This window comes from Amblyraja radiata, chromosome 22 (assembly GCF_010909765.2).
Source record: "Amblyraja radiata isolate CabotCenter1 chromosome 22, sAmbRad1.1.pri, whole genome shotgun sequence".
Classification (NCBI taxonomy): Eukaryota; Metazoa; Chordata; class Chondrichthyes; order Rajiformes; family Rajidae; genus Amblyraja; species Amblyraja radiata.
In genome coordinates, this window is record NC_045977.1 from 12,136,483 (window position 1) to 12,163,407 (window position 26,925).

At 42.5% G+C, this 26,925-nt stretch overlaps 1 protein-coding gene across 2 annotated transcripts in view; it reads left to right on the forward strand.

The window, feature by feature from the left end:
* The first annotated feature begins 11,348 nt into the window (after positions 1–11,348).
* tekt5 (tektin 5) overlaps positions 11,349–26,925 on the forward strand; it is a 47,206-nt gene continuing 31,629 nt past the window's right edge. The window contains exons 1-4 of one of the 2 annotated variants that reach the window (XM_033040426.1): positions 11,349–11,460; positions 12,264–12,949; positions 21,148–21,231; positions 23,779–23,849. In XM_033040426.1, the coding sequence (XP_032896317.1) occupies positions 12,278–12,949; positions 21,148–21,231; positions 23,779–23,849 (827 nt within the window). In that variant the 5' untranslated portion in view covers positions 11,349–11,460; positions 12,264–12,277. Of the gene's footprint in view, positions 11,461–11,526; positions 11,949–12,263; positions 12,950–21,147; positions 21,232–23,778; positions 23,850–26,925 lie in introns of those variants that run through there. The other variant, XM_033040427.1, reaches the window with a different exon arrangement.

Genomic DNA, 26,925 nt, shown 5'->3' on the forward strand with positions numbered 1-26,925 from the left:
CCGGTTTGGAGGCCGCCGCCGGCTCCACGATGTTAGGTCCAACGACACCGGAGACCCGACAGGGAAAAAGTCGGGTCCCCGTACAGGGAAGAGATTAAACGGTTTCCCCCATCCCCCCCACATCTACACAGCTAAAAAAAATAAAAATCAGAACCACAAACATACATCTAACGGGACAAAAATTAAAAGACAGACGGACTGCAGTCGAGCCGCTGCTGTTAGGCGCCGCCACACGCCACAATATATAATATACACACACGTGTGAGTTATATATATAAACAAATTAAGAATAACAAGCCATCCTTATTCCATTTCTCTTTACCCTACAAGTGTCGGGACTTGCTTCAATTTTCATTAATACAATTGCAGTTTGCCCTACAAAGTAAGTTTAAAATCATGAAAAATCATTAAATATCATCACTACTGTCCTCAATTTTCCCAGAGAACATATTGGGTAGAAGTCACTCAAAATAATTATCTACAATTTATCCACTACTGATGTAGGATGGACTTGATGGGCTGAATAGCCTAATTCTGCCCCTATCGTTTATGATCTTAGGACAGTTACAAACATCATACTGCTCGTGAGAATGAAAATGTTATTGGATGTCATAAAGATTTGGAGACTCGAAAAAGACTTGAATCCATCTATACTATTACTAAAACTCTCATCTTGTCCTCTTCCGGTTTGCATTGTTTTTAAATTTGCGTAAAAACGCTACCCTATATCGCTAGAATTACTCGGCACCTTACTCACCGTTCTCCTCTGCTCCAAGCGCAACAAGTTTTGTTCAGATCAGAGGAAGATTACAAAAGTTATTTATGAAGGTTTAAAAAATTGTGAGATCAGCAGATTGGTCTTCTCGCCTGTCAGTCACCATGAAGGTTATGCCCCTTCCGGCACCGTCTGTTAATCTTTACTGTTAATAACCGGGCGGGCGAGGAGAATAAAGTCCCGGAGGCGGGGCTGAGTCCACAAGCCATGCTGAATGAGTCCGTGAGCCGTGTGGAGGAGAATGACCAGCGAAGCAACTAGCGAAGCAACAAGCGAAGCGACCAGCGCACCCCCAACCCCTTCCTCTCTGGTCCCCCTCGCTGGCTCCTGCCCCCCTCCCCCGTAATACAGCACACTCCCCCGTAATACAGCACACTCCCCCATGGCTCTTCCCCCGTCTTTTCTCCGAGCTCTCTCCCCCCTGCCCACACACACCCCTCCCGCCACACCCCAACCCCCACCACCCCCACGCACACCCCCTCTCTCCCACACACCCCTCCCTTCCACACGCCCCTCCCTTCCACACACCCCTCACAACCCTCCCCCTGCCCACACACACCCCGAGCTCTCTCCCCCCCCCCCCGCGTCTTTTTGCAGCTGCGGGAGGCTCTGGATGACCCAGCCCAGCCAGCGTGGAGTCGGAGATGCCGCCGCAAACGGAAATCGGAGATTCCCGGCAGAGGAGAACGACCAGCGAAGCGACCAGTGACCAGCGCCCGCTGTTAGTCCCCATCGCACCCCCAACCCCTTCCCCTCCCACCGGCCCCCACATCCCTCCCCTCCACACCCCAACCCCCCTCCCACATCCCAAATCCCCCCCCCCCCACACATCCCTCCCTCCCACACAACCCTCACACTGCCCACACACCCCTCCCCCAAACCCCCCCTTCCCACACATACCCCGACACAACACCTCTGCCCACACATACCCCCCTCCCACACACATCTCCCCACAACCCCTACCTGCCCACACACCCACCTCCCCCCCACCACGCCCCCCACCCCCACAGTGCCCCCCCACAATGCCACACACCCCGCCCACACACCCCTCCCCCCCCACAACCCCCCTTGCCCACACACATGCTTGAAGAATTGAGATTCACCAAGCTATGGATCAAGCATAGGCTTGGTTGGCTAGATGTTTTTCAAATAGCCAAGACATGATGGGCTGAGTAGGTGTCATTTGTCGGAGATAGACACAAAAAGCTGGAGTAACTCAGTGGGTCAGACAACATCTCTGGAGAAAAGGAATAGGTGATGTTTCAGGTCGAGACCCTTCCTCAGAGTGTCCCAAAATGTCACATATTCCTTTTCTCCAAAGATACTGTCTGACCCGCTGAGTTACTCCAGCTTTTTGTGTCTATCTTCGGTTTAAACCAGCATCTGCAGTACCTTCCTATACATCCCATCATTTGTCATTAATGTTCTATGATTCTATGTACCTACTGATAGAGAATAGTTGACATAACCTTGTAAATCAAATCAATCACTGTTTAGAGTAGTGTGCTGACATATAGTCCACCCACATGCTGTAGAACAGCACCAAAATACCTTAACATTTTCAACATCTTCATTTTCAATGCTGTAACCCGCCCACTAATGCCTTTTTCAAATGGTTACATCAAAATTCTCAATTCTGCAAGATTATTTTCCATCTCTCTCGGTAATTACTAAAGCATTACAGGATGGTGAGGGGTTCAGTTTAGGAAGGTGAGTTAAAGCATTTTAAATTTGTAGTATTAGTGGATCTTGAGCTAATGTGCAGGATGGAAGGGTTTTGCTAATTTAGGGTGTAAGCTGCAGAGTTATAAATAGTGCAGCAGAGGCAGGCTGGAAAGAGATCCGTCGAATAGTTGATTTTTATTTAGAGATACACTACGGAAACCGGCCCTTCAGCCCACTGAGTCCAGAATGACCAGAGATCCCCGCACATTAACACAATAGGGACAATTTACACTTTTTTTTAAAAAGAAATTTTAATATTTTATTTTATTAGAAGTAAGTACAGTCATATGGCACCAAAGTGCCTAATATATATTTTCATAATACATTTTATGTACAACTTCTTTTTTTTTTTTTTGTTACATTGAAAAAAGATTAGAATAAGAAAAAGAAGTTAGATAGTAAAGGATAGAAAGATGTGAAATATATAGTGTGTGAAAAAAGAAAACGAGTAAATGAAGAAAGTTGAGAGAGAAAATAGAGAAAATAAAATAAAATAAAAAAGAAAAGGAGATCATTATTTATAATCTTGACCAACCCTCGTCCAGTCCTGAAACAGTTATTTTTTTACAATTGTGTTGCACCATATGATTCCAAAAAAACGACGAATGGAGAGCAACTCGTTATGAATTGGTCTGATTTATCCATTAGGAGGAATCGCATTTCCTCAAGATGAGCGGTGTCCAACATACTTGCAATCCACATTTTAAGCGTTGGTATTGATGTACCCTTCCAAAATTTAAGAATTAATTTTTTTGCTATTATTAAACCATAGTTAAGGAATAGATTTTGAGATGTGTTCAATTTATTCCCATCTTCCATTACGCCAAATATAATCATTTCCAATTTACACTTATACTAAGCCAATTAATCTACAAACCTGTACGTCTTTGGAATGTGGGAGGAACGACCTCGAAGAAAGCCCACGCGGTCACGGGTAGAACGTACAAAGTTTGTACAGACAGCACAAGCGGTCAGGAATGAACCGGGCGCTGCAAGCGCTGTAAGGCAGCAAGTCTACCTCTGCACCACAGTGCCGCCCATAAATGAAAGAAAAACATGGAGGAAAGATTCAACGGCAAGGACCATGTCGGGAAAACATTGGGAAGAGATATAACGGGAATGGAAGTATATGGACTGTGGGAATGAGGTTGAAAATTTAGTTCAGGGTCTAACAGGATGCTGGGGCTGAGAACAGCCTTGTTCAGCCAACAGAGTGGAAAAGGGGCTGGAAGTATAATGGGTTTGGGGCAGGGCCTGAAATTTATGGGGGTGATCACTTCAATTTTGGTGGAAAATATGACTCAAACAGAGCCAATTGTCAAACAAGCAGACTAGCCACACAGAGGCCATGGAGAAGTGGGCAAAGTTGGTGTTCGGGTATAACTAGATGTCTGGCAATTGGAACCTGGTGACATGTCTGTGGATGATGTCAGCAAGAAGCAGTGGACAACTAGAAAATGGAGGGACCAGGATTTGATCTTTGGACATTTCCAGAACTATTGATCTGTGGGATAAAATAGAAACCATTGTCTGACTTTAATTGGATAGCTGAGTGGAACCAAGAAATGGCACCCCATTTCACCTCTCTGTGGAGGAGAAGCTTCGTAAGAGGATGGGGTGGTTCGGTAGAGGGTTTGAAGGAGGATGCTGTGGTACAACCATCTCCAAGGCTGTCAGGAGAACAAGAAAGGACAACAATCACAGTGCATCACCGACAGCTGGGGAAAAAGTTGGTTAAAGATGATATAAAAATAGGGAACAATACTTGAGGATGAGGCCAGCAAGTCTAGAGAATAAGTGGTCAGATAAGATGAACTTCGAAATGACATGAAGAGAGATGGGAAAGAAAGCATAGAAAGGTTTGGGTTTAGGGCCACGAAGAGAAGGCACAGGAAAAGGCTTGGCTTGTTTTAACAGGGGAGGTGGCAGAGATGGTGATGCGGCACTCACAGTTAAATAGAAGGTCTGATTCTTTGCAGCAAATGGTTGGCAAGTTTTTTTGTACTTATTACTGGATGTGAGCCTGAAGGCAAACAACTGGAAGTGAGTGGTAGTAGAATAAAGATATCAAACAGAGGGTTATCAATGCAATCCATTTTGAGGCAATGTCACTGGCAATTTTGGCAGTGGAACCTGACGGAAAACAATAAAACAATTGCTAAAAGAACTCAGTCTGCCCAGAAGCATCTATGGCAAATGAAGCCAGTTAATATTTCATGTCAATTATCTGGCGGAGAGTGGAGAGTTTACAGCTTTCATAGCAGAATCGGATCATGGTCTTTGGCACAATGTATTAAATCAAGTCTATTATTAAAATGGGAACAGAATACCACACTATTATTTGTTCGATAGTAGGGAAGTTCTTCTGGACAACATTTATCCCTCAACCAACACCGTCAAAAACAAAGTAATTGATCATTTATCAATATTTAGTGCAATCTTGTGTATAAATTAGCTGCTTTATTTTGGTAGCAGTATTTAAAAAAAATATTCAGTTGGTAACAAATTGTTTTCCAATGAAGAACACTATGAAAGCACATTTGTCCTTTCTATTTTTCCTTACCATTTATGTCCATGATCCACCAACCAACCAATCAGTTCCATTTTGCTTGAGGTCACCTCTCCACTGCCTCCATGGTTAAAATGTCAGCTCATAATCGGTGGCCGATTAGGAAAAGGGGAGATGCAACGAGACCTGGGTGTCATGGTACACCAGTCATTGAAAGTAGTCATGCAGGTAGTCATGCAGGTGCAGCAGGCATTCATAACAAAAGGATTTGAGTATAGGAGCAGGGAGATTCTACTGCAGTTGTACTGGGTCTTGCTGAGACCACACCTAGAACAAGTATTGCGTACAGTTTTGGTCTCCTAATCTGAGGAAAGACATTCTTGCCATAGAGGGAGTACAGAGAAGGTTCACCAGACTGATTCCTGGGATGTCAGGACTTTCATATGAAGAAAGACTGAATACACTCGGCTTGTACTCACTAGAATTTAGAAGATTGAGGGGGGATCTTATAGAAACTTACAAAATTCTTAAGGGGTTTGACAGGCTAGATGCAGGAAGATTGTTCCCGATGTTGGGGAAGTCTAGAACAAGGGGGTCACAGTTTAAGGATAAGGGGGAAGTCTTTTAGGACCGAGATGTGAAAAACTTTTTACACAGAGATTGGTGAATCTCTGGAATTCTCTGCCACAGAAGGTAGTTGAGGCCAGTTCGTTGGCTATATTTAAGAGGGAGTTAGATGTGGCCCTTGTGGCTAAGGGGATCAGGGGGTATGAAGAGAAGGCAGGTACGGGATACTGAGTCGGATGATCAGCCATGACTCTTCATACTGCTCAGGTCAAGGTGATGCTGGACAGACTGAAGCCAGGGAAAGCAGTGGGGCCTGATGACACCAGCCCAAGGCTACTGAAGACTTGCTCTTCAGAGCTGTGTGGTATTCTAACACACCTGTTCAACCTGAGCTTGCGTCTACAGAGGGTTCCAAGGCTGTGGAAAACATCTTGCCTGGTACCTGTTCCAAAGAAGACCCATCCCACTCTCCACAATGACTACAGACCAGTAGCGCTCACTTCACATATAATGAAGACATTTGAGAGACTTGTCCTTTCCTACATCAGGACTAGTGTGTCAAATCAAATGGATCCTTTACAGTTTGCATATCAGCCTAACATCAGTGTCGATGATGCCCTCATTTACATGCTGCAGAGGGTGTACACACATTTGGACACTACTGATGCATCTGTAAGGATTACTTTTTTTGACTTTTCAAGCGCCTTCAACACAATTCAGCCCCGACTGCTAGGGGAGAAGATGGAGAAGATGAAAGTGGATCCATCACTGGTACTGTGGTGTTTGGATTACCTTTCCCTCAGACCACAGTACGTGCGCCTACAGAACAGTGTCTCGGGCACCATCTTGAGCAGCACAGGGGCTCCACAAGGAACTGTGCTGGCTCCGTTCCTGTTTACCATCTACACAGCGGATCTCCAATGTAACACCAACAGCTGCTTTTTGCAGAAGTTTTCGGATGATACAGCTGTTGTCGGCCTCATTAAAGGGGGCAATGAGGAGGAATATAGAGATATAATAAGTAACTTTGTGGAGTGGAGCGCACACAATAACCTCCATCTTAACACCAAAAAAACAAAGGAGATAGTTGTGGACTTCAGGAGGGGGAGGAGGAGGACTCAAGCAACGCCGATCACCATTAAGGGCACTGAGGTGGAGGTGGTCGCTAATCACAGGTACCTTGGGGTGCAGCTTGACAGTGAGCTGAACTGGAAGTGTCATATGGAGGCGGTGTACAGGAAGGGACAAAGCCGACTGTATTTTTTAAGGAGGCTGAGGTCATTTAATATCTGCCAACCCCTACTGTGCAGTGTCTACCATTCAGTGGTGGCCAGTGCTCTGTTTTTTGCTGTGGCCTGTTGGGGAGATGGCGCCCGTATAGCGGATAAAAACAGACTGGACAAACTAATCAGGAAGGCCGGCTCAGTGGTCGGGGCTGAGCAACGAACGGTCCAGCATGTGGCAGAGGCCAGAACTCTAAACAAACTAGGTTCTATAATGACAAACCCCACTCACCCACTCCATGCCCTGAAGGTGATCAAGAGCAGCATCTTCAGTCAGAGGCTGATTGCACCAATGTGCAAAACGGAGAGATATAGGAAGTCCTGTTTACCAGCTGCTATAAGATTTTATAATGCGCATAAATAATTGCACTTTTTAAAAATTAATTGTATTTTAACTTGTATTTTAACGTATTTTAACTTGTTAAGTATGGAAGCCATTTGAGGAAATGTGTGGTGTTATGTTTGTCTTGAAGCTGTCGTGGCACTGTAATTTCCTGAAAAGGATTATTAAAGGTATAATCTATCTATCTATCTATCTATCTATCTATCTATTGAATGGCGGTGCAGGCTCGGGGACGAATGGCCTACTCCTGCACCTATTTTCTATGTTTCTATAAGATGGAGCCATTTCCAGTTTATCTGTTTGGAGTTAAAATGTCACCTGCTAAATCCATAAATTAATGCTTTGAGCTAGTGGCTTGTCATGTTTTTCTCTACCTTACACTCAAGAGCAATTATCAATAGTGATATTGATAATATATCATTATTGATAATTATGTGAGTATAGACAAAATTGGTTCAAGTATAAAATAACCATACCAAGTAATCTACATACACTAATATTCAGAGTATTTTTATCCCCTATTTTAGTGTTTCTGTTTATCCTGTGGAGGAAATAAATAAATAAAAGTAGACCATGTCCTCTCTCAGACCTGTTCAAATCATTTGTAGCTGATCTGACAATATCAGAAGTGAGATACCCATGGAAGACAAAATAACAATATGTCCATTGAGTATGACATCATAATGACAAAGTAACATCATAGAGCGGCTTCAGGTGTTTAGGTAACATAGCACTTAGCATGTTGCCACTATAGAGTGTCAAAGTCAGCAATGGCAAACAAGAAGTACCTCCACTTCTGAGACTGCCATAATTGATAAGTGACTACTAATATCACTAAATTATTTGTCCGGTCAGTATATTTTCTTGTGCTTAAGCAGTTTTTTCTCCAGATTATACCCTTGTTTCATATTTAATGAATTTATTTTTTTGATATAGGTTTCAAATAGACACTTGTAAAAGTAGTTCAACAAGAAATGTAGAAATATTAAACTATTTATTTAATTTAGTATATGTTCTTTCATTGTTCTGCATGCAGAAATAATTTTTCATTCAAAGTTATATTCTAAAAAATAACTACTGCTTACTACCTTCAACGTGCTTCCTCTTCCCAGTGCTTGCCATATATTCTGATTTTCTTTCTTTATACTTTGATTTTTTTTAAATAAATTATATTCTGTTCTTTATTTCTTTTCACTGTTTCCAGTTTTGGCCTCTGTGGCTCTTTTTCTCACGTTTATTTCCAATGCTCTATTTTCCCTACACTTTCCAACCCCTGTGGCATTAATCTTTAAGAGAATTCCATTTGTTTGGAATGACCATTTGTTTCTCTTTGTTCATTGTTCACCCAGCTCTGCAAGATTTTATCTACTTCTGAGTTCTTCCACTCAGAAAATCTCTATATTATATTACTCCTGCATCATCTCTTTCACAAATATCGACCGACTCTGCTCTTAGTGTAGGAAATATATGATGGAACCAATCTTGCCGCACATTCTGCAGTTCCCATTATCAATGGAACTTGCTCTTAGAGATCCAAAGCAGGATCATAGGGTCAAAGATCCTTTCAGAAGGACATTTGACCTGGGGACCATGAATAAAGTAAAACCCTTGAAAGGATAAAAAGGCAGGATTTGGAGCCAGGAATGTAAGATCACTCAGTGGCTCTTGCACCTGAAGCTGGTCAACCATGGAGGCTAAACAGCTGCATATCATATCTTCTGAACGCAGCAGTTTGCAGTATCTGGGAACCAGAGAAATGCAGTAGATCACTACACCATTGTATTAACTAGAGAGGATACACAGCATCAATGTGAAGCTTCATTCACAGCTGACATCCCTCACATGTTAGTTGCAATATTCTAGATTGACAGTACTTGCTCATTACATGAATTGCCATGGTTATCTTTGCAATTTGGTGACACACAGTATACTCCAACCAATAGTACACCACTTGATGATTATGGAGGACTAATTACTACATTTCCACTAATAATGTTTGCAAATACATTGCAAATATGTTATTATCTTTTTTTCCCCAAGTGAGTACAAAGTCTTCACACGAACTGTAAGAGCTAGATATAATGAAGCCACATTATAGTAGTGAAGCCAAACAGGAATGCAGACTTTCTCCTTTTCTGTATTAAACCAGCTTTGAAAAGAAATAGAAGAAAGAACAACATTGATATGTTATTCTAATCATGGCTATGTATTGATGAGACAGTTGGCAGTTATGATGAACTATTAGATCTTCTTCATTATTGAGTGCAGGTCAACATCTTCGCAATGTTGCCACTAATCATAAGAGTCGCAGTCTGTTGGCATATTTGAACGTCATTAAACTTAAAATAGAGTTTTATTTGTAAGATCAATGACTGGAGAAGCTGGATATTGATTGTTCTGAGGATGCCATTGAAACACGAAAACCTGTCTCCGAATAAGTACCTGCAATCCGCCAAATCCTTTCATGGAAACAAAATGAACAACTTAATCATTAAATCGGCCCAACTAGTCCAAGCTGACCACAATGTCCATCTAAGATAGTGATATTTTCCGACATTTGCCCCATATCCTTCTAAACCTTTCCTATCTAGGTACCTGTCCAAGTGTCTTTTAAATGCGGTTTTAGTACCTGCCTCAACTATCTCCGCTGGCAGCTTGTTCCATATACCATTAACCAACACAAGTTATGCTATATCTCAAAAAACTTGGTTTAGGCATTTGTACTTCATTGTTTTGTATGCAATAATATCTGACCCATTTCCAGAATCCTACAGACGGTGGAAGGAGTTAATTCAGTTTTGGCTGCAGAGTGAATGTGCTGCATGTGACCTCCTCACAGACGATGATTCTGTCAAATCTTTGAAGATAAAGTGTGTAACCAAATTGGACACACTTTGCGAAATACATTTTTGGTAATAACCCAACATGCCACTTACAAGGCTTTGATCAGGATCAATCCATGAAAACATTCCGCCATAATCTAAGAGTTTAAATGACACCCTTGTTGGTCAAACAAATCCATCCTCCACAAGCTTTCTTTGATGCTAACTCAATTAACCTTTGTCTCTAAAATATGCACTGTTGTGATTAATGTGCTTAAGAAATGTTAACTGCTGTGTGCTGACTCTATTAGTTGAATATTAGAAAGGTATCAAGGAAAAGGGAACAGAGTGGGAATGGCTAAGGTCAGCCACACACTAGATTGTGTTTTACCCCCTTGGGAGTAAAAGTTGTCACATTCGTTATTTTAGTGTGAGAAAGACCATGTACTGCGATAAGATTATTGTGCGTGGGTGTGGGGTGTTTGATTACCGCAAGATATTTGGTGAGATTGTTGAGAACTGGCCACGCTCATATCCAGTCAATTCGCATTTTGACCGTTCAATTTATTTCCAAATTGTAACTAGACAGCTGTATCAAGAAATATACTGACCACTACTATCCTATTATTTCAGCTGTACCATCGGATTGGTATTTTAGCGCAGGTTTCTTTTGGATGATTCTTGTTCAAATGGAATAAGAATTGATCCGCAACCTTTCTTATATAGCCTTCAGCCCCCTTCCCTTCCCCTCCCCTCCCCTCCCCTCCGGCCCGGGTAAATAGAGGCGGCTAAATAGATTGCTGCAATTGTAGCTTATTTCCTTTTTAGTGAATAGAGCACTTGCACGACACAAGGGTGTCTGGGATAGGGTCGGCTCTTAATTGAACTCTGAATTGTACTTTGAGAGCGGTGGGAGAGGGCGGGGGCGTTTAGAAGTAGGGGCCGGACACAAAACCCCGCCTATTTATGTTCTCCGGGGATGCTGCCTGATCCGCTGGCTTACTCCAGCACATTGTGTATTTTTTAAATGTATACCAGCATCTGCAGTTCCTTGTTTTGACAGTTAAGACTAAACTGGAAACGGGAACAGGAGATCAGCAGAGAAACGCGTCAGGCAGAAAATGCAGTGATTTTTGTGTTTTATTTCCTATGCACATCAAGCGGACAGAAATCCCATTAAATACAAGAACCTTGCTGTGCAGTGTGAATACTTAGCAATGTTGTGTCCAGCAGTTGTAATGTACCGTTGCAAACTGCTCGGGGTTAGAGAGGGGATGGAGCGAGGGGGAGGTTTAATATTTGATTGCAAGTAGGATAGATGACGCGCATTTACCCCTTTGCATCAATCATCCGATTGGAATCAAGTCATCTCTCATAGGCTGCAAACCACCACAGCAGGCGTCAACATGGAGGAGCAAGATGGACCCCTGACTCGAGTAGGCGATGTTTTCAGGCTGGTTTGGATTGCTGGAGAATTCTCTCCACCCCTGCTCCTCCCCGGCGCACAACCTCTGCACCGGCAGCTGACTCCGTTGCTAAGGGTCCGGGATGTTGCGGCGTCCCTGGCAACCGCCTGGTGCCCTGATCCAGTGCACAGCAGCAGCAGAGAGATGCACGCTGCGGAGAACAAGTACAGGCGCCAGCGCTGCTCCCTCCCTCACACACGGCACTGGCATTAAACTAAGATGCAGCAAAACGCCCGTGAGCTCAGGGGTTACAAGCAGCCGCTAACTCGGAAGTGTTTCTCCGTGATGCATGCCCCCTTGCCCCCCCCCCTCCCCCCTCATGCTTTCATGCAATATTTTCGTTAGTTAACCTAAATAACACACGCCCCACCCTGCTATCAGCGATGGGTGCAATTCCTCCCAGGCGCCCCTTAGACCAGAACCGGCACCGTTTTGATTGCAAGGATGATGCCAGTAATGTATGTCTTGCTTATTTCGAGAGCTTCATGATGGACCACTTTATAATAGCTAGCTTTATGATGTCGTGTATGTCATAATGCGTCGTAAGAAAGTTTTATGATAGCCATATTATGTCATTACTGTAATTATATGTGCTCAAGATCTGATACACTGACCTTTTAGTTGGGTTGGCTAGATATTGCAGAGCGTTTTGTAGTTTGACGTGAATAGTTTTGATTTTGCTTTTTTGTTAAAATGATAAAGGCCTACTAATGGCCTTATTTTGATACTGAGATCAAAAGCTGCAAGCTAAAATAATTCCGTTTATTTTATAGGCACAGTAGCCACCATGTATGGAAGATGTTGTACCACAGATTTGGAAACCAGGTGCAGTAGTGTTAACTTGCCATGGAGACCAAGTACCTATTACAAGGTTGCAGGTGTCAACACCACTCTTGGACCTTATACCAAGAACTTGTGTGGGAGGCAGTATCCAGTGATGACCTCGTATCCGCCAATGACCTCTTGCACAGCGGTGAGCGGGGGTCCCATAATCAACTGTCCTGTGCCTTCGTATCCCGTGATGCATTCTTGCCCGGCAATCACTCCAAGACCACCAATAAACTGCCCAGTAGTGAATCCTTGCTCTGTGATGGACCCGTGCCCTACCATGGATCCATGCGCCCCAGGAACGTCTAATCGCATCGCCCTCTTCAGCAGATACACTCCAGGCGAATGGGTGGAGTCCAACCACAACAACTACAAGCAATCCGACTGTTCCAGGCACAATGCCGAGAAGCTCAGGGAGGACACCTCGAGGCTCATCCAGGATAAAGCTCAGCTGACCAGGAAGATACAGAATGACACCAGTGCCAACATTGGGCAGAGGGTAGAGGACATCAGCTTCTGGAAATCGGAGCTGGATCATGAGCTTGACCAAATGATCATGGAGATCCATGCTCTGGGTCAAGTGAAGAGAAGAGTGGAGAAAGCACTGGAAGAGACAGATGCGCATCTCCAGGTCAGTGAAATGGCTATACTTGCGGTAGAGAAACATGGACAAAATAACATCATAATTATTCATTCCTCAGTATCAATATTATTTAATACTAATTTCAATCAGCACATGCTTATTATTGGCAGTTTAAAATCTGAAATTATTAACTATTAATATAGATTGTGTAGGACAGCTATAAGACTAGTTTTCTGAAACCACGTATCAAATCTTAAAAGGGGAGCTTTGGTAAATTTACAGCTTTCAGATATTGATTTAAAATGCTTGGATTTTGTTTTGATGCAGTTTGAACGGTCACATTATCACCTTCTCTTGGTTACTAAGCAGGTCATTACTCTTTGGCTAACTTGATTTTTGCAATCAGTCTGAACAAGGGTCCCAACCCAAGATGCCACCTATCCATTTGCTCCACAGATGCTGCCGAACCTACTGAGTTACTCCAGCATTTTATGTCTATCTTTGATTTTTGTTTTGACTGTTCTAATTAATTTGATTCTCTCAGAGGGAATATTTCTGTTGTAAAAGAAAATGTGTGAACTTTTTTCACGTTCACTTTTTTAAGTTATGTATGTCTATGCATATTACTTACAGACTTTAATCAGTATTTATTATTGTCTGATGGAAGGATCTGATCCCATCAAAATTTTAGAAAAATGTGTGAATTGGTGACGTTTCGGGTCAAGACCGTCTTCAGACCCGAAACGTCACCCATTCCTTCTATCCAGACATGCTGCCTGTCCCGCTGAGTTACTCCAGCATTTTGTGTCTTATCTTCACTGCATAATACAGCCAGGGAACACTGGTGGTGAAAGGAGTGAATATTTAAGGTGATGAACAGGATGCCAGTCAAGTGGGTTGCCCCGGACCTTCATAACATAATAACTGAGCAATCAGAAAGCTTCAAAGAGAATATACTTTAGGTGCAGACTAAGCTTGTTCTTATAAGAATGGGGGATTCGGGGTGGGGGGGGGGGGGGGGGGGGGGGGGGGAGGGGGGGGGGGGGGGGGGAGGGGGAGGGGGATAGCAACCAGAAGTGGAGCTTACCAAGAAATGGAGCCAATGATCAAATCACTAGTCGGCTAATGTTATTAGTCAGTTCCATAAAATGATAGAAGATTAAGCAGAATTCAGAAATTGTACAGAAGAACTGAGAAGTGAGATAAGAGAACGGAACACTGAGAAAAGCAAAACATAGCGTGAAACCTAAGTTGTTCACTGCGTAAAGCCGCTGGTTACATTCCTACTAAACCCATTCTCACTCTCAGAGGGGTCCACTGACACTAATTTTCTCCAAGGACTCTGGTTTGGCCCAACTGGCACGATCATGCACAGTACCAAGTGTTCCTTTCGCCAGTCCCACCAAAATGCTTTGACAACCGATTAAATTGCTGGTGGTGAAGGGTTGTGAGTGGCAACATCTCTGACATCCACATAACCACAAGAAAACTATTAAAAATTAAAAATACCATTAATTATTAACAAAAGAATGTAATTATCTAAAAAAATTGTACCTCCCCTATTCTTCTCCGTTGAAATGATTGGAATCGCTGAACCTACGCTTGGTTAGCCTGCCGTGTGTTCAATTAGCAGATTCCCCTGTGTAAATGTGGTGATTGTAATGCTGCATCAGACAGCACTGGTCTCTACTGGCAAGCAGCTGTGTGGAGGTTTGTGAATGATGTGTCCAAGTAATGCCTAGGTGGGAGTCCTGATGTTCCACACTACAGTAAGGTGCTGGCTGTTCCAGGGGGACGCAAGGCTTCTCTTGCATACGTTTTGGGCAGCTATAAGAACTTGTAAGCCAAGGGATTGTCAAATTTCTTTATAAACATAACAGATTGCCAAAAGATAGAAGAGGCTGATCTGGAACAAAAGAAGAAAAAATGTCTTTTGGAGGCCGTTGGATAGCTGAGATTAAATGAATACTTGATACTAAATCTATCTTTTCAAAGATAGTGGACATAATGCCAATATTGTAGTAGAGATGCTGGTATAATTGGACAGGAAAAAGAAGGGGTCCTTGAATGCTTGGCAGTACTCTAGGAAAGTGTCCCAGTCTGAGTGGGATACATCTAGACTGCTGATGAAAGGTGGCAGCTGAGGTTTCAAATTTATTTAGATAAAGAAATCAAACCAGAGAATTTGAGGGTTCCACATGTGTTCGGAGAGATTATTCCTGTTGGTACAAGCTGGTTAGGGAATATAATTGAAGGAAAAATATCTGGTGATCCTAATCTGGGGTGAAAGTAGATTGCACTGGTAAAACAATGTGAGCACCAGGAATCTTGGATCCTTCTCTGCTAAAGTCCAGATCTGCGTCTTTAGAGGACGACCCGGTACTGTTCAAGAAGTTCAATATAATCTCCGTAAAGGCTATCAGGAAAGCCGAGAAAAGTCCAGAACTAGCTAGGGGCTCAATTCAATCAAACATATGGCAGGTGACTATTGTAGGGCCTGAATGTCATCCTGGTCTACAAACCAAAATTGGGGGCGACCACTGGCAATGATGGATCTCTACCGGAGAAACGCAATACCTTTTACGTTCATTTTGAATAGGCAAACAAAGTTCCACCAAGGCATGTCACCCCTTCCTCTGCTGGTTCAGTCCCATACACCTCACTGGCAGGTCAGATCTACTTTCATGAGGGTACAGTCACAGAAAACGGTCTGGATGGAGTTCCTGATTGGGTTCTGAAATTGTGCGCCAATCAATTGGCCACAGTCTTCACCAACCTCTCACTTCAGCAGTCTACTGCCCCATTTGTCTTAAGGGGGCATCTCCATCTTAAGGGAAGATCTCCATCTTCCCAGTCCCCAAGAAAAATAAGGTGACCCATCTCAATGATAGCTGCCCATAGGCGTGACATTAACTCTAATGAAGATCTTTGCAAGGTTGGCAATTACCTCTGTACCAGACTTCCAGACAATTTAGACCCCTTGCAATGTGTGTAAAGGAAAATTAGGTCGCAAGGGGATGCCATCTCCCTTGCAATATGTTTAGCTCTAGATCACTTGGACAATAAGAACACCTATGTCAGGTTCATTCATTGATTACAGCTTAGCCTTCAACATTATAATACCAAATAAGCTTAACTCTAAACTCCTGGACCCTAGCCCTGGCACCTCCATTGGTAACTGGCTTCTGGACTTCCTGGCTGCCAGATCTATGTCGGTTAGAATTGGTTATATGATTCCCTCCATCCTGATCCTCAACACTGGTGCTCCTGAAGGTTGTGTGCTCTGTCCCTTTTTCTACTCCCTGTATCCCATGATTGTTTACTCGACCAGCTTGATCTTCTAGTGAGCCGATGATACCACTGCTGTCAGCAGGATCTACAACAATAAGGAATTGGAGCCACAGGAAAGAGATTGGGGACCTTGTGTCATGCTGTCTGTAGGTCAGCAAGAGGAAAGAGATGGCTGTCGACCAAAGGGAGGTGGGAGAAGGTGTTGGTGAACAAAACCTTGTTCTAATCAATGATGCTAATGTAGAGACAGCTTCAAGTTCTAGTTCCTTCCCTTGATGTAGTGATCAAAAAAGGTGCACCGTTGCATTTGTTCTCTATGGTGTTTAAGGAGTTTCAACATGTCCAGGAGGACTTTCCCCGACTTCTATAGATGCTCTATGGAAAATATTCCGACAGGGTTGCATCTCAGCCTGCCATGGCAACTGCTCTGCTCTTAACTGCTTGAGTGGTGAACGCAGAGCCCAGTTTATCACAGGCTTATCGCTTCCTCCCACCCAGTCCATCTTCATGATGAGTTGGAAGGCAGGAAGTTTTAGTGCCACCCTTTTCTCTCTTCTAGCTTCTGGAAGGAGGTAAGGAGCTAAAAATGCTGGACATTGAGACTGAAGAACAGCTTCTTCCCCACTTCTATTAGACTCTTGAATCAATCGCTCCTTTCTCATCCCCTTCATAGAGGTGCTGCCACACATTTACTCTTAACTCTCCCTCATTCAGTTATTCCATTATTGCACTTTAGTGATGTTTTTTTACTGCATGAGATTGCATTTCAATCTTTACACCATTCTGCTGTTTTGTCGTTGTATTTATTGTTGTGTCTATCATTATCATGTATATTGTGTACTCTGAACTTTATGCGAGCAATGAATTTCATTGCACCCTGGTGTTTCTGACAATATACTAAACTCAATCTGAACGTCTAAGAAATTACAGCCAAAATGGAGAAAGTGTCTGAATTCTTCAATAAAGGGAGAGGGAGAGAAAATGGATGAAGCCAATGAATTAACATTGCCTATATGGACATTGTGGTTTTTTTTGATCTGGAAAGGGAGTTGGTGTCATCCCATCACAGAGTTAGATTAGATTAGATTAGATTAGATATAATTTATTGCCACACAGCCAGGCTGGTGGAAATTTGGGTTGTCTGCAGCGATACAATAATAAAGAACACACAACCACAATAAAACTGTAACACAAACATCCACAACAGCATTCATCACTGTGGTGGAAGGCACAAAGCGGTTTCCCCCTCACCCCCCCACACTACCCACCACGACATATGTTTGCAGATTAGTAAACCAGGGGCCTAAACAAACATTTCAAAGACCGAAATTCAAATCACTCCATGACAGCTGTGGAATACAAATTCAATTAGTAATCTTGGAATTTGGATAAACAGCAACAACCGTTTTTACAGTTGATTACAATAACTAACAGATTTTTATTTTAAAAGAAACCATCTGGTTTTCTGCCCTTCCTTCCTGCTCTGGCCAGCGTCAATCTAACCCCCCCCCCCCCCCCCCCCCCCCCCCCCCCCCCCCCCCCCCGTGTTGGAATCCCAAAAGCTCTTCAAAATGGCCGAGGAAACCACTCCATTGTCACCGTTGCCACCTTGAGTGGTGATAGATGATGGTCAATAAATGCAGGCCTTGCCAATGACCCCTGGTTTCCAAAACAAAAATATTTTAAAAAATAATCTTAGCCACAGGGCATAATTATAGGTGTTCCTCAGGTCATTGTGCAAGGCCCAGCCATCTCAAGGTGCATCAACAATTATCATGTGGGGTGGAGAAAATGGATTTTAAGTAGAGTCATACAACATGGAAAACAGGCCCAACTTGTCCATGTCTGCCAAGGAGCCTCATCGAATGTAGTCCCTCTACGCCAGTAAGTGAAGCTCTGTGGCGGGGGGAAAGAATCATTGATAAAGGCTCGATGGTGCAAGGCTAATGACTGACATGATTCAAACTTCATCAGGGAAAATTAGTTCTTTTGATGCTGGGCCAAAGAAAAGTAGTGGATTAGGTTTGAATAATGGAGATGTGAGGATAATATAGCTGAACATTTAGTTCATATAAAGAAAACAATTGGTAAGTATTCACAGAAAGATGTATGCCAAACATCAGAGATTAGCTCCAAGAAAAATAAATAGCAAATAAATGAAGTGGGAAAAAAAATAATTTTAGTCCAACAATTTGCAAGGGAGGTAAATAGCTGCTGAGCTGGGCCAAGTATTGGTACTAATTATTAACATACTAATTAAGCCAAAGAATGGTGTTCCAGGGTAATGAGTTTGCATTACGCTAATTTCTCAGTTCTCAGTTTCTGAAATGCATCAAATGAACAGTGACAAACGTTTTATTGCTAAGAGTGCTTTTATTTCTGATGTAGACAAATGAAGCAAAACATTTATCTACTCTTTGACTTCAATATCTAAATTCTCTTTTTTTAAATTTGTTTCCTAATATTTAATCTTTTAACCTGTTTTAACATTTTTTCCTTCTAAAAGGGGACCCATGCCTGTGAATTTGGTAAAAAGTAGATTAAAAAAGAATGTGAGACACCCCTATGGGTTATGTCAGTGATCGCTGCTTTGAATGAAAGGTTCTCTCTTCATGCCTGGTGCGGATGGTGCATCCTACCCTGTATTAACCAGCACAGACTGTCTGGGAGAAAATGGGAGCGTTGGTCAAAGTGCATCATTCACAATGTAAAATAGAGGTGGGGGGGGGGGGGGGGGGGGCGGGGTGGCAAGAACAAAGAAGGACCATTTGTACTCTCATTAGTACTTTTGTAACTTTGATGGCGCCAGATAAGTGGCCACTCTTTGCGTACTTTGTGTATTGTATGCAATATCAATGAATTTCACTGTACCTAAGTACAAGTGACAATAAAGTATAATTGAAATCCAATATTAGGAATGCATTGGTTATTTTTCAGTGTCTTTCCAATTTATCCGAGTGGGCAGATTTGATTTGGCATCTCATTTGCGAAACATCACCTGCTTTAGAGTAACACTCCCTCAGTGCTTTCCTAAAGTATCAGTCCAATTTTATATGATCAAGTCCCAATTTAGTGAATAATACTCAGAAGATGAATACTACTAAATGAATACGAGTCTGAAGAAGGGTTTTGGCCCGAAACGTCGCCTATTTCCTTCGCTCCATAGATGCTGCTGCACCCGCTGAGTTTCCCCAGCAATTTTGTGTACCTACTACTAAATGAAGTTGACATTGCATTGATCTTGCATCAGATAGTTAAGAACTGTTTATCATCAGAATTAACTAAAGCCACAAGTGGGGAGTTTCACAGAAATATCAATAATGACAGACAAATGTTGGAGTATCCTATCTCTGCTGCAGATGTATCCTTCTCTTTGTAATGCAAGTTCCTAAGAGCTATCTTCTTGTACAATGAATACACTGTATGCAATTAGAGATATTGGATGTAAGTTCATAGGAATTTCTTGAGGTCGGGGACCATTTATAAGAAAACTACAGATGCATTAATCTTAGTGAGGCAGACGTGAGTTTGTTTTGAAGGGGAAATGTATTTTGCCCATGGTGGTGAAGACGTGGTTTATAAAACTATACATGTTTTTCATTTTTTCAACAGCTATTCTTTGTATTTTGATTTCCTCAAAAAATGTAAGGATGGAGAAGATTCAACGTTTTGTTTTAACCAAGTAAATTCCACTTGAGGGAGGACTTATAATTAAACAATGTAAGGAAACAGATTTGGTTAATTGGCTTTCATCCAAAGTGAAATTCAATTGGTAAAACATTTGCCAAAAAAGTGGGGAGTTGTGTTGAGAGATAAGTGATCTACAATCCTCTAACAATGCGATGCTTTAGTGGGCTGTGCAATCCAATTTCGGTAATTCTCTACAGAGTTACCGATTTTGATTGTTTGGATCAAATGTGCTTGTGTGCTGAGGCATCCGAGTGTTCATCATGTATGCTTGGGCAGCACTTTCATAATCCATGCCAGACCAGCGTTAGGCTGTGAAGACCTGCTGGGAATCAATTTGGGTGGATTTCTTAATCCTCATGATGAATCTACCTTAGCCCCCCCCCTCCCCCCAACACTCATCACTCATGTTTTTTTTTCTAAATTATGTTAGCAATAAAGTTACCTATATCTGACATTTTAATTTTATCTGGCATGGGTATTCCTTGAAAATGCTGATAATTCTAGAACTGTAACTCACTTGCCTGAGACTCAACATCACAGTTCAAGGTTCAATTCTTTAGTTTCCCTGGAACATCACTTACATTTTCTGTTGTTCTACCAACACTGTTTACTACTTTGAACGGTTTGCATTGGGCCTTGTTTAATTTCTCCTCTGAAAGCTGACAATGTAACTATCCCTTCCTTTGGCACTGAAGTGCCATTAGGTTTCATGTTCAAATCTCGGGTAAACATAAAATATGGAACAGTACAGCACGGGAACAGACCTTTGGTCCACAATGTCTATGCCGAACATGATGCCAAGTTAATTTCCTCTGCTTGCTTGTGGGTGGGTGGGGGGTGGGGGGGAGCTGGTGTTTGGGTAGGGCAGGAAAAAATAAGTTGCATCCCTGTGATCAGTTTGAAGAAGGATCCTGACCCAAAACATCACTTATCCATGTTCTCCAGAGATGCTGCCTGACCCGCTGAGTTACTCCAGCATTTTGTGTCTTTCCTTGGTAAGCCAGCATCTGCAGTTCCTTGTTTCTACTTCTATTTAGGTCTGTGTGCTGTTCACCCTACTTGTTCCTCATTAAACTAAACAAAAGGGCACCTAAAATGAAAAGGGCTGAAACTAATGATATGCTTACTGTGTGCTTACCCATTCCACCTGATTTTTAACCTCTTCTCTCCAAACCTATAATTTAAATGAGCTTAAAATAAATCTATAAAATATTCCAGGTGTTTAATATGAATAACACAAGGGTCTTCTTTGTGACTTGTTTCAGATGGTTCAAGAGTGTTTGTACCACCGTGAAAAGCGGATGGGCATTGATCTGGTTCATGATGAAGTGGAGACACAGCTACTTGAGGTGAGTACCACTGGGCATGAAAGCAAAATCAAGTTGGGATGGAGAGTCTATTGACAGCATCAGCAGTACCTACATTTCAGCTGGGCAGTCTGAAGAAGGGTCTCGACCCGAAAAGTCACTCATTCCTTCTTTCCAGAGATGCTGCCTATCCCGCTGAGTTACTCCAGCATTTTGTGTCTATCTGAAAGCCAGAAGCATTGTCCTCATGATGCCACTGTGCAACATCACCTCAATACATAACCTTTGTGCATCAATCCTGATTTTGGAACTGTTATAATCTGCCTCAGAATGTATGCCTGATGGTTGATGAACTGGAAATGTTGAAAGTAAATGTCTGACTTTGTGCACAAAGGTCTTGCCAAAAGTGTTTGTGTCAGAGTACTATATTGCAGGGGTGATAATGAGTGGTTGGTGCCGTGCCACTGTAGCGAGATGTAAGTGAAATGACTCGTAGATCTCAGAAACATGAAGATCAATGCCTCTAGCTCCTCGTTAATGAACACGGAAGATTGCTTTTCAATGATGGTAGGTGTTTGAACTGTTTTAAGAAACATCAGAATCCACTTGCTAATGTTAGGATGTAGTATCCCAGTGGAATTCATTGATCAGAGTGGATTAATCAGCAGATGTAGCTTGTTCTGTTTATCGCTATCAGCAGGGTGTTTGTAAAACTGAGACTAAATCCCTCTCGCATAAGAAATTAAAAGCTCGTATTTGATCAGTCTGAAGAAGGGTCTTGACCCGAAATGTCATAGACTATAGACAATAGGTGCAGGAGTAGGCCATTTGGCCCTTCGATCCAGCACTGCCATTCTATGTGATCGTGGCTGATCATCCTCAATCAGTACCCCGTTCCTGCCTTCTCCCCATAACTCCTGACTCCGCTATTTTTAAGAACCCTATCTAGCTCTCTCTTGAAAGCATCCACAGAAACTGCCTCCACCGCCCTCCGAGGCAGAGAATTCCACAGACTCACCGCTCTCTGTGAGAAAAAGTGTTTCCTCGTCTCCGTTCTAAATGGCTTACTCCTTATTCTTAAACTGTGGCCCCTGGTTCTGGACTCCCCCAACATCGGGAACATGTGAACATGTTTCCTGCCTCTAGTGTGTCCAAGCCCTTAACAATCTTGTCCATCTGTCCATTCTCTCTACAGATGGTGCCTGACCCACTGAGTTCCTCTGGTACTTTATGTTTTGATCAAGATTCCAGCACTTTCTTGTGTCCCCTGAAATCAAAAGCTGCTCAGCTGAAGCATTGTAGCTTTTAACGTTGTGTTGCCCTGCTGTGATCTCGCTGTTTATACCCTCCACATTCTATTCTCAATTTTGGCTTTGATTTTTTTTTAACCAATTCTGAATGCTGACTCTCGAGCAACTCATTCTGAATGAGGTGATCCAAAAATAACTTAATCTTCTGATTGTAAAACCAGGGATGTGGACCTTAAAAATGTGGATTGTGCATCGCGAGCATTGAATGCAAGATGGTGTTCTACATGAGTAGCTAAAATTAGTCATATTTGAGTTCAATGCCAAAGGCATAACCAGTGAGCCCACGTCTGAGTGGTAACACAGATGCCTGAGTGGAGTGGTTCTGAGCCCAATGTGGCGAAAAGGAGTTGCTATGACATAGAAAATAGGTGCAGGAGTAGACCATTCGGCCCTTCAAGCCGGCATCGCCATTCAATATTATCATGGCTGATCATCCAAAATCAGTACCCCATTCCTGCTTTTTCCCCATATCCCTTGATTCTGTTAGCCCTAGGAGCTAAATCTAACTCTCTCTTGAAAACATCCAGTGAATTTGCCTCCACTGCCTTCTGTGGCAGAGAATTCCACAGATTCCCAACTCTCTGGGTTAAAACACGTTTTCTTCATCTCAGTCCTAAATGGCCTACCCCTTATTCTTAAACTGTGACCCCCTGGTTCTGGACTCCCCCCAACATGGGGAACTTTTTCCTGCATCTAGCCTGTCCAATCCCTTAAGAATTTTATATGTTTCCATAAGATCCCCTCTCACTCGTCCAAATTCCAGTGACTCTATCCTTCACCGGGCAACCTAGGGTCTTTATTATAAAAGCAGTATTGCAGAAGCTGGAAATGTGAAATAAAATGAGACGGGTGGAAATTCTCTGTGGGTTAGACAGCATCTGTGGAGAGAGAAACTGAATTGTGAATCTGTGGAATTCATTGCCACAGAAGGCTGTGGAGGCCAAGTCAATGGATATTTTTAAGGCAGAGATAGATAGATTGTTGATTAGTATGGGTGTCAGGGGTTATGGGTAGAAGGCAGGAGAATGGGTTGAGAGGGAAAGATAGATCAGACATGATTGAATGGCGGAATAGACTTGATGGGCTGAATGGCATAATTCTGCTACACTCACTTATGAAGAGCTTCCTAATCGGATGAATCGTGAGTTCTGAAGGAAGCCAGAGTTTGGTGTGTCCAAGGCTCGTCGCCTTTGCATATCCCTCTCTTGCTGAGATGTACCACGTCATACTCACCAACGTCAGAAAATACTTCTAGTGTTTTGTTTCTATCTGTTTATAGGAAATGAGAATAATCAAGTGTATTCAAGAAAGATTGAAAAGAGGCATAGAGAGAGCTGCTGAACAACTAGCGTAAGTAATTTTTTAATTTGTTACAAATTTGAATGGATATTCACAACGTAATCAATTTTGAAAGTATATGTTTATGCCATACACTATATCTGTATTGGAAGAAGTTCTTCTATTTAAAAACAAAAAATATGTTTACCTTTATATTCTGTCTTCTTGAACATGATGACTGAATGACTTCTGCATCGGAAATTTCTGAATCTATCTTCTAAATGTAGATGTAAAAGATACAACCAGCCTGATCATTCAGACGATGCAAACCTTCAGTGTAAACACCTATTACAATCTGCCCATTCATTTTTCTGCAATTTATTATCTCACGCATGCCTATTAATATCACAGTTCCTTCCCTTGGTTTTCCCACCAGCCACATACACTAGGGGAAATTTATAGTTGCCAATTCACTGACAATTTTTGGTTGTGGGAAGAAACCACAGCAACCAAAACCCTTTCTCCCATAATGTACTAATAAATTATTTTGGGATTATCCTTAATTTTATCTGCCCGAGCTGTCTCCTGTCCCCTTTTTGCCCTCCTGATTTCCTTTTTCAGAGTTTCTCAAGTTCCCGAAACTCCTCCAGGGATACACTTGATCCTACCTGCCTATACCTGTCCCATGCTCCCGCCTTGTCCTGAACTCTTGTCAGCGCACTTTTATAAACATCCAGACATTTCAGACATTCCTTTTCCTTCAAACAACCTGCTCCAATCCACTTGAGCGAGTTCCTGTCTAATACCTTCAAAGTTGGCTATGCCCCAATTTAGAATTTCAACTGGTGGACCTGCCCTGTCTTTATACATAACGATCTTAAAACGAATAGAACAATGGTCGCTGGTCCCATAAGGCTCATCCACAAACATTTCATGTCATTGGAGCAGAATAAGGCCTTTAGGCCCATCGAGTCTACTCCACCATTCAATTATGTTTCATCTGTTTTTCCCTCTAACCTGCCTTCTTCCCGTAACCTTTGATACTGTTACTAATCAAATACCTGTCAACTTGCGCTATAAAACACCCCCCAAAGATGTGGCCTCCACAGTCGTCTGTGACATCGTCCACTTGCCCCTCCCAATTTCCTAAAGTTGGACCAATTGTTGCCCTCTCCTGTGTAGGGCCCTCTACATATTGCCTGAGGATACTTTCCTGACAAATTCTATCCCACATAAACATTTTGCACTATGACAGTGCCAGTCAATATTGGGAAAGTTAAAATCCCCTACTAGGACTCCCTATAGCTGAAACCCTATAATCCAGGCATCATTCTGGTAAATCACCTCTGCACCCTCTCCGAAGCTTCCACGTCTTTCCTGTAAGGGGCAACCAGAACTGCACACAATACTCCAAATGCAACCTCACCAAAGTCTGATAGAGCTGCATCATGACTTCCTGACTCTTATATTCCATGCCCTTAGTAATGAAGGCAAACATACCATATGCCTGATTTACCAAACTATCTACTTGTGCTGCCACCTTTAGTGAACGAAGAACTTGGCCTCCAAGATCCCTCTGCACATCAATGCTGATAAAGGTTTTGCCATTAATTGTATACTCTCTTCATGCATTCAACCTCCCAAAATGCATGTGCCCAAGTCATCATGAATCCCATACTTCTGAATCTTCTAGATCAGCCTACCACGAGGGACCTTATGAAAAGCCGTACTAAATTCCATGTCTACACCATCCATCGCCCTACCTTCATCAGGCTCCTTTGTCATCTCAATAAACTCAATCAAGCTAGTGAGACACAACCTGCCACGTACAAAGCTGTGCTGGCTATCCCCAATTAGCTCATTCTCTTCCAAATGTGGGAGTAAATCCCATCAGAAAGAATTCTCTCTAGTAGTTCCGCTACCACTGACATGAGGCTCACTGGCCTATATTTCCCTGGATTCCTTCTACTTCCTTTCTTGAAATAGAAACAACATCGGCCACTCTCCAGTCCTCCGGAACCTCGCCTGTGGCTAGAGAAACAGCAAAGATCCTTGACAAGGCCCCTGCAATCTCCAATCTTGCCACCCTCAATAACCTGGGATAGATCCCATCAGGCCCTGGGAACTTATCCACCTTAATGCTCTTCAAGCATTTCAGCACCACCTCCTTCTAGGTCTCAATCTACCTTAGCATATTTGTATTCTCCTCACCGTTCTCACTGTCCTCCAAATTATGCTTGGTAAATACCGGGATTAAAATGATATTTGATATTAAATTGTCATGGAATTTGCATGCTGTTGCATAATTAATGCCATACTAAGATGTTTATCTGTTCAGGAGCAGAATTGAGGAATTTAAGGATCTGATGATGATTAAGTGCTATTTGGAGTAGAAGTAATCCACAGTTGGGAACTATTGAAGGGATATATCAGTGAAGGCATCTGGTTAAGGGTGAAAAATATGTAGCAAGTTATCTCTATAAATATTCTGGAGGTTATTCAAAGTACCATTAAATGGAGAGGTTTGAGACCTTAGTAGATGGTTTTAAAATGTTTAGGAAAGCAAGGCTTGTTATCTTTGATAGGCACAAAGTGCTGGAGTAATTTAGCGGGTCAGGCAGCATCTCTGGAGAGAAAGGATGAGTAACGTTTTGGGTCGGGACCCTTCTTCAGTCTGCTATCTTCCGTCACCCATCCTTTTTCTCCAGAGATGCTGCCTGACCCGCTAAATTACTCCAGCACTTTGTGTCATTCTTCAGTATAAACCAGCATCTGCCATTTCTGTTCACACACTTCCAGTTATCTTTGGTTAGCTTCCATCTCTGGAGGCTAGTGAATAACTGATAGCAGTCACAATTGGTGATCCACTCATCCACTGATTCCCTATATTCCAATGGAATTAGTGAAGGTGGACATGAATCAATTTAAGCAACCACAAAAAGGGTGCGTTTAACAAGTTTTTTTAATAGCCGTAATGAATTTGGGCCGATTAATTACTTGATATGTTGCATTACAGTTGTGGGTGCAACCAGTGCTGCTTCTCCAATCATTTTAGTTGGCTGCTTTCATGACATGATTTCTGACAAATGGCAACACGTTTGATCAGTAAACATTTGGCACCAAGCAATGAAAATGTGTTTCCATACAC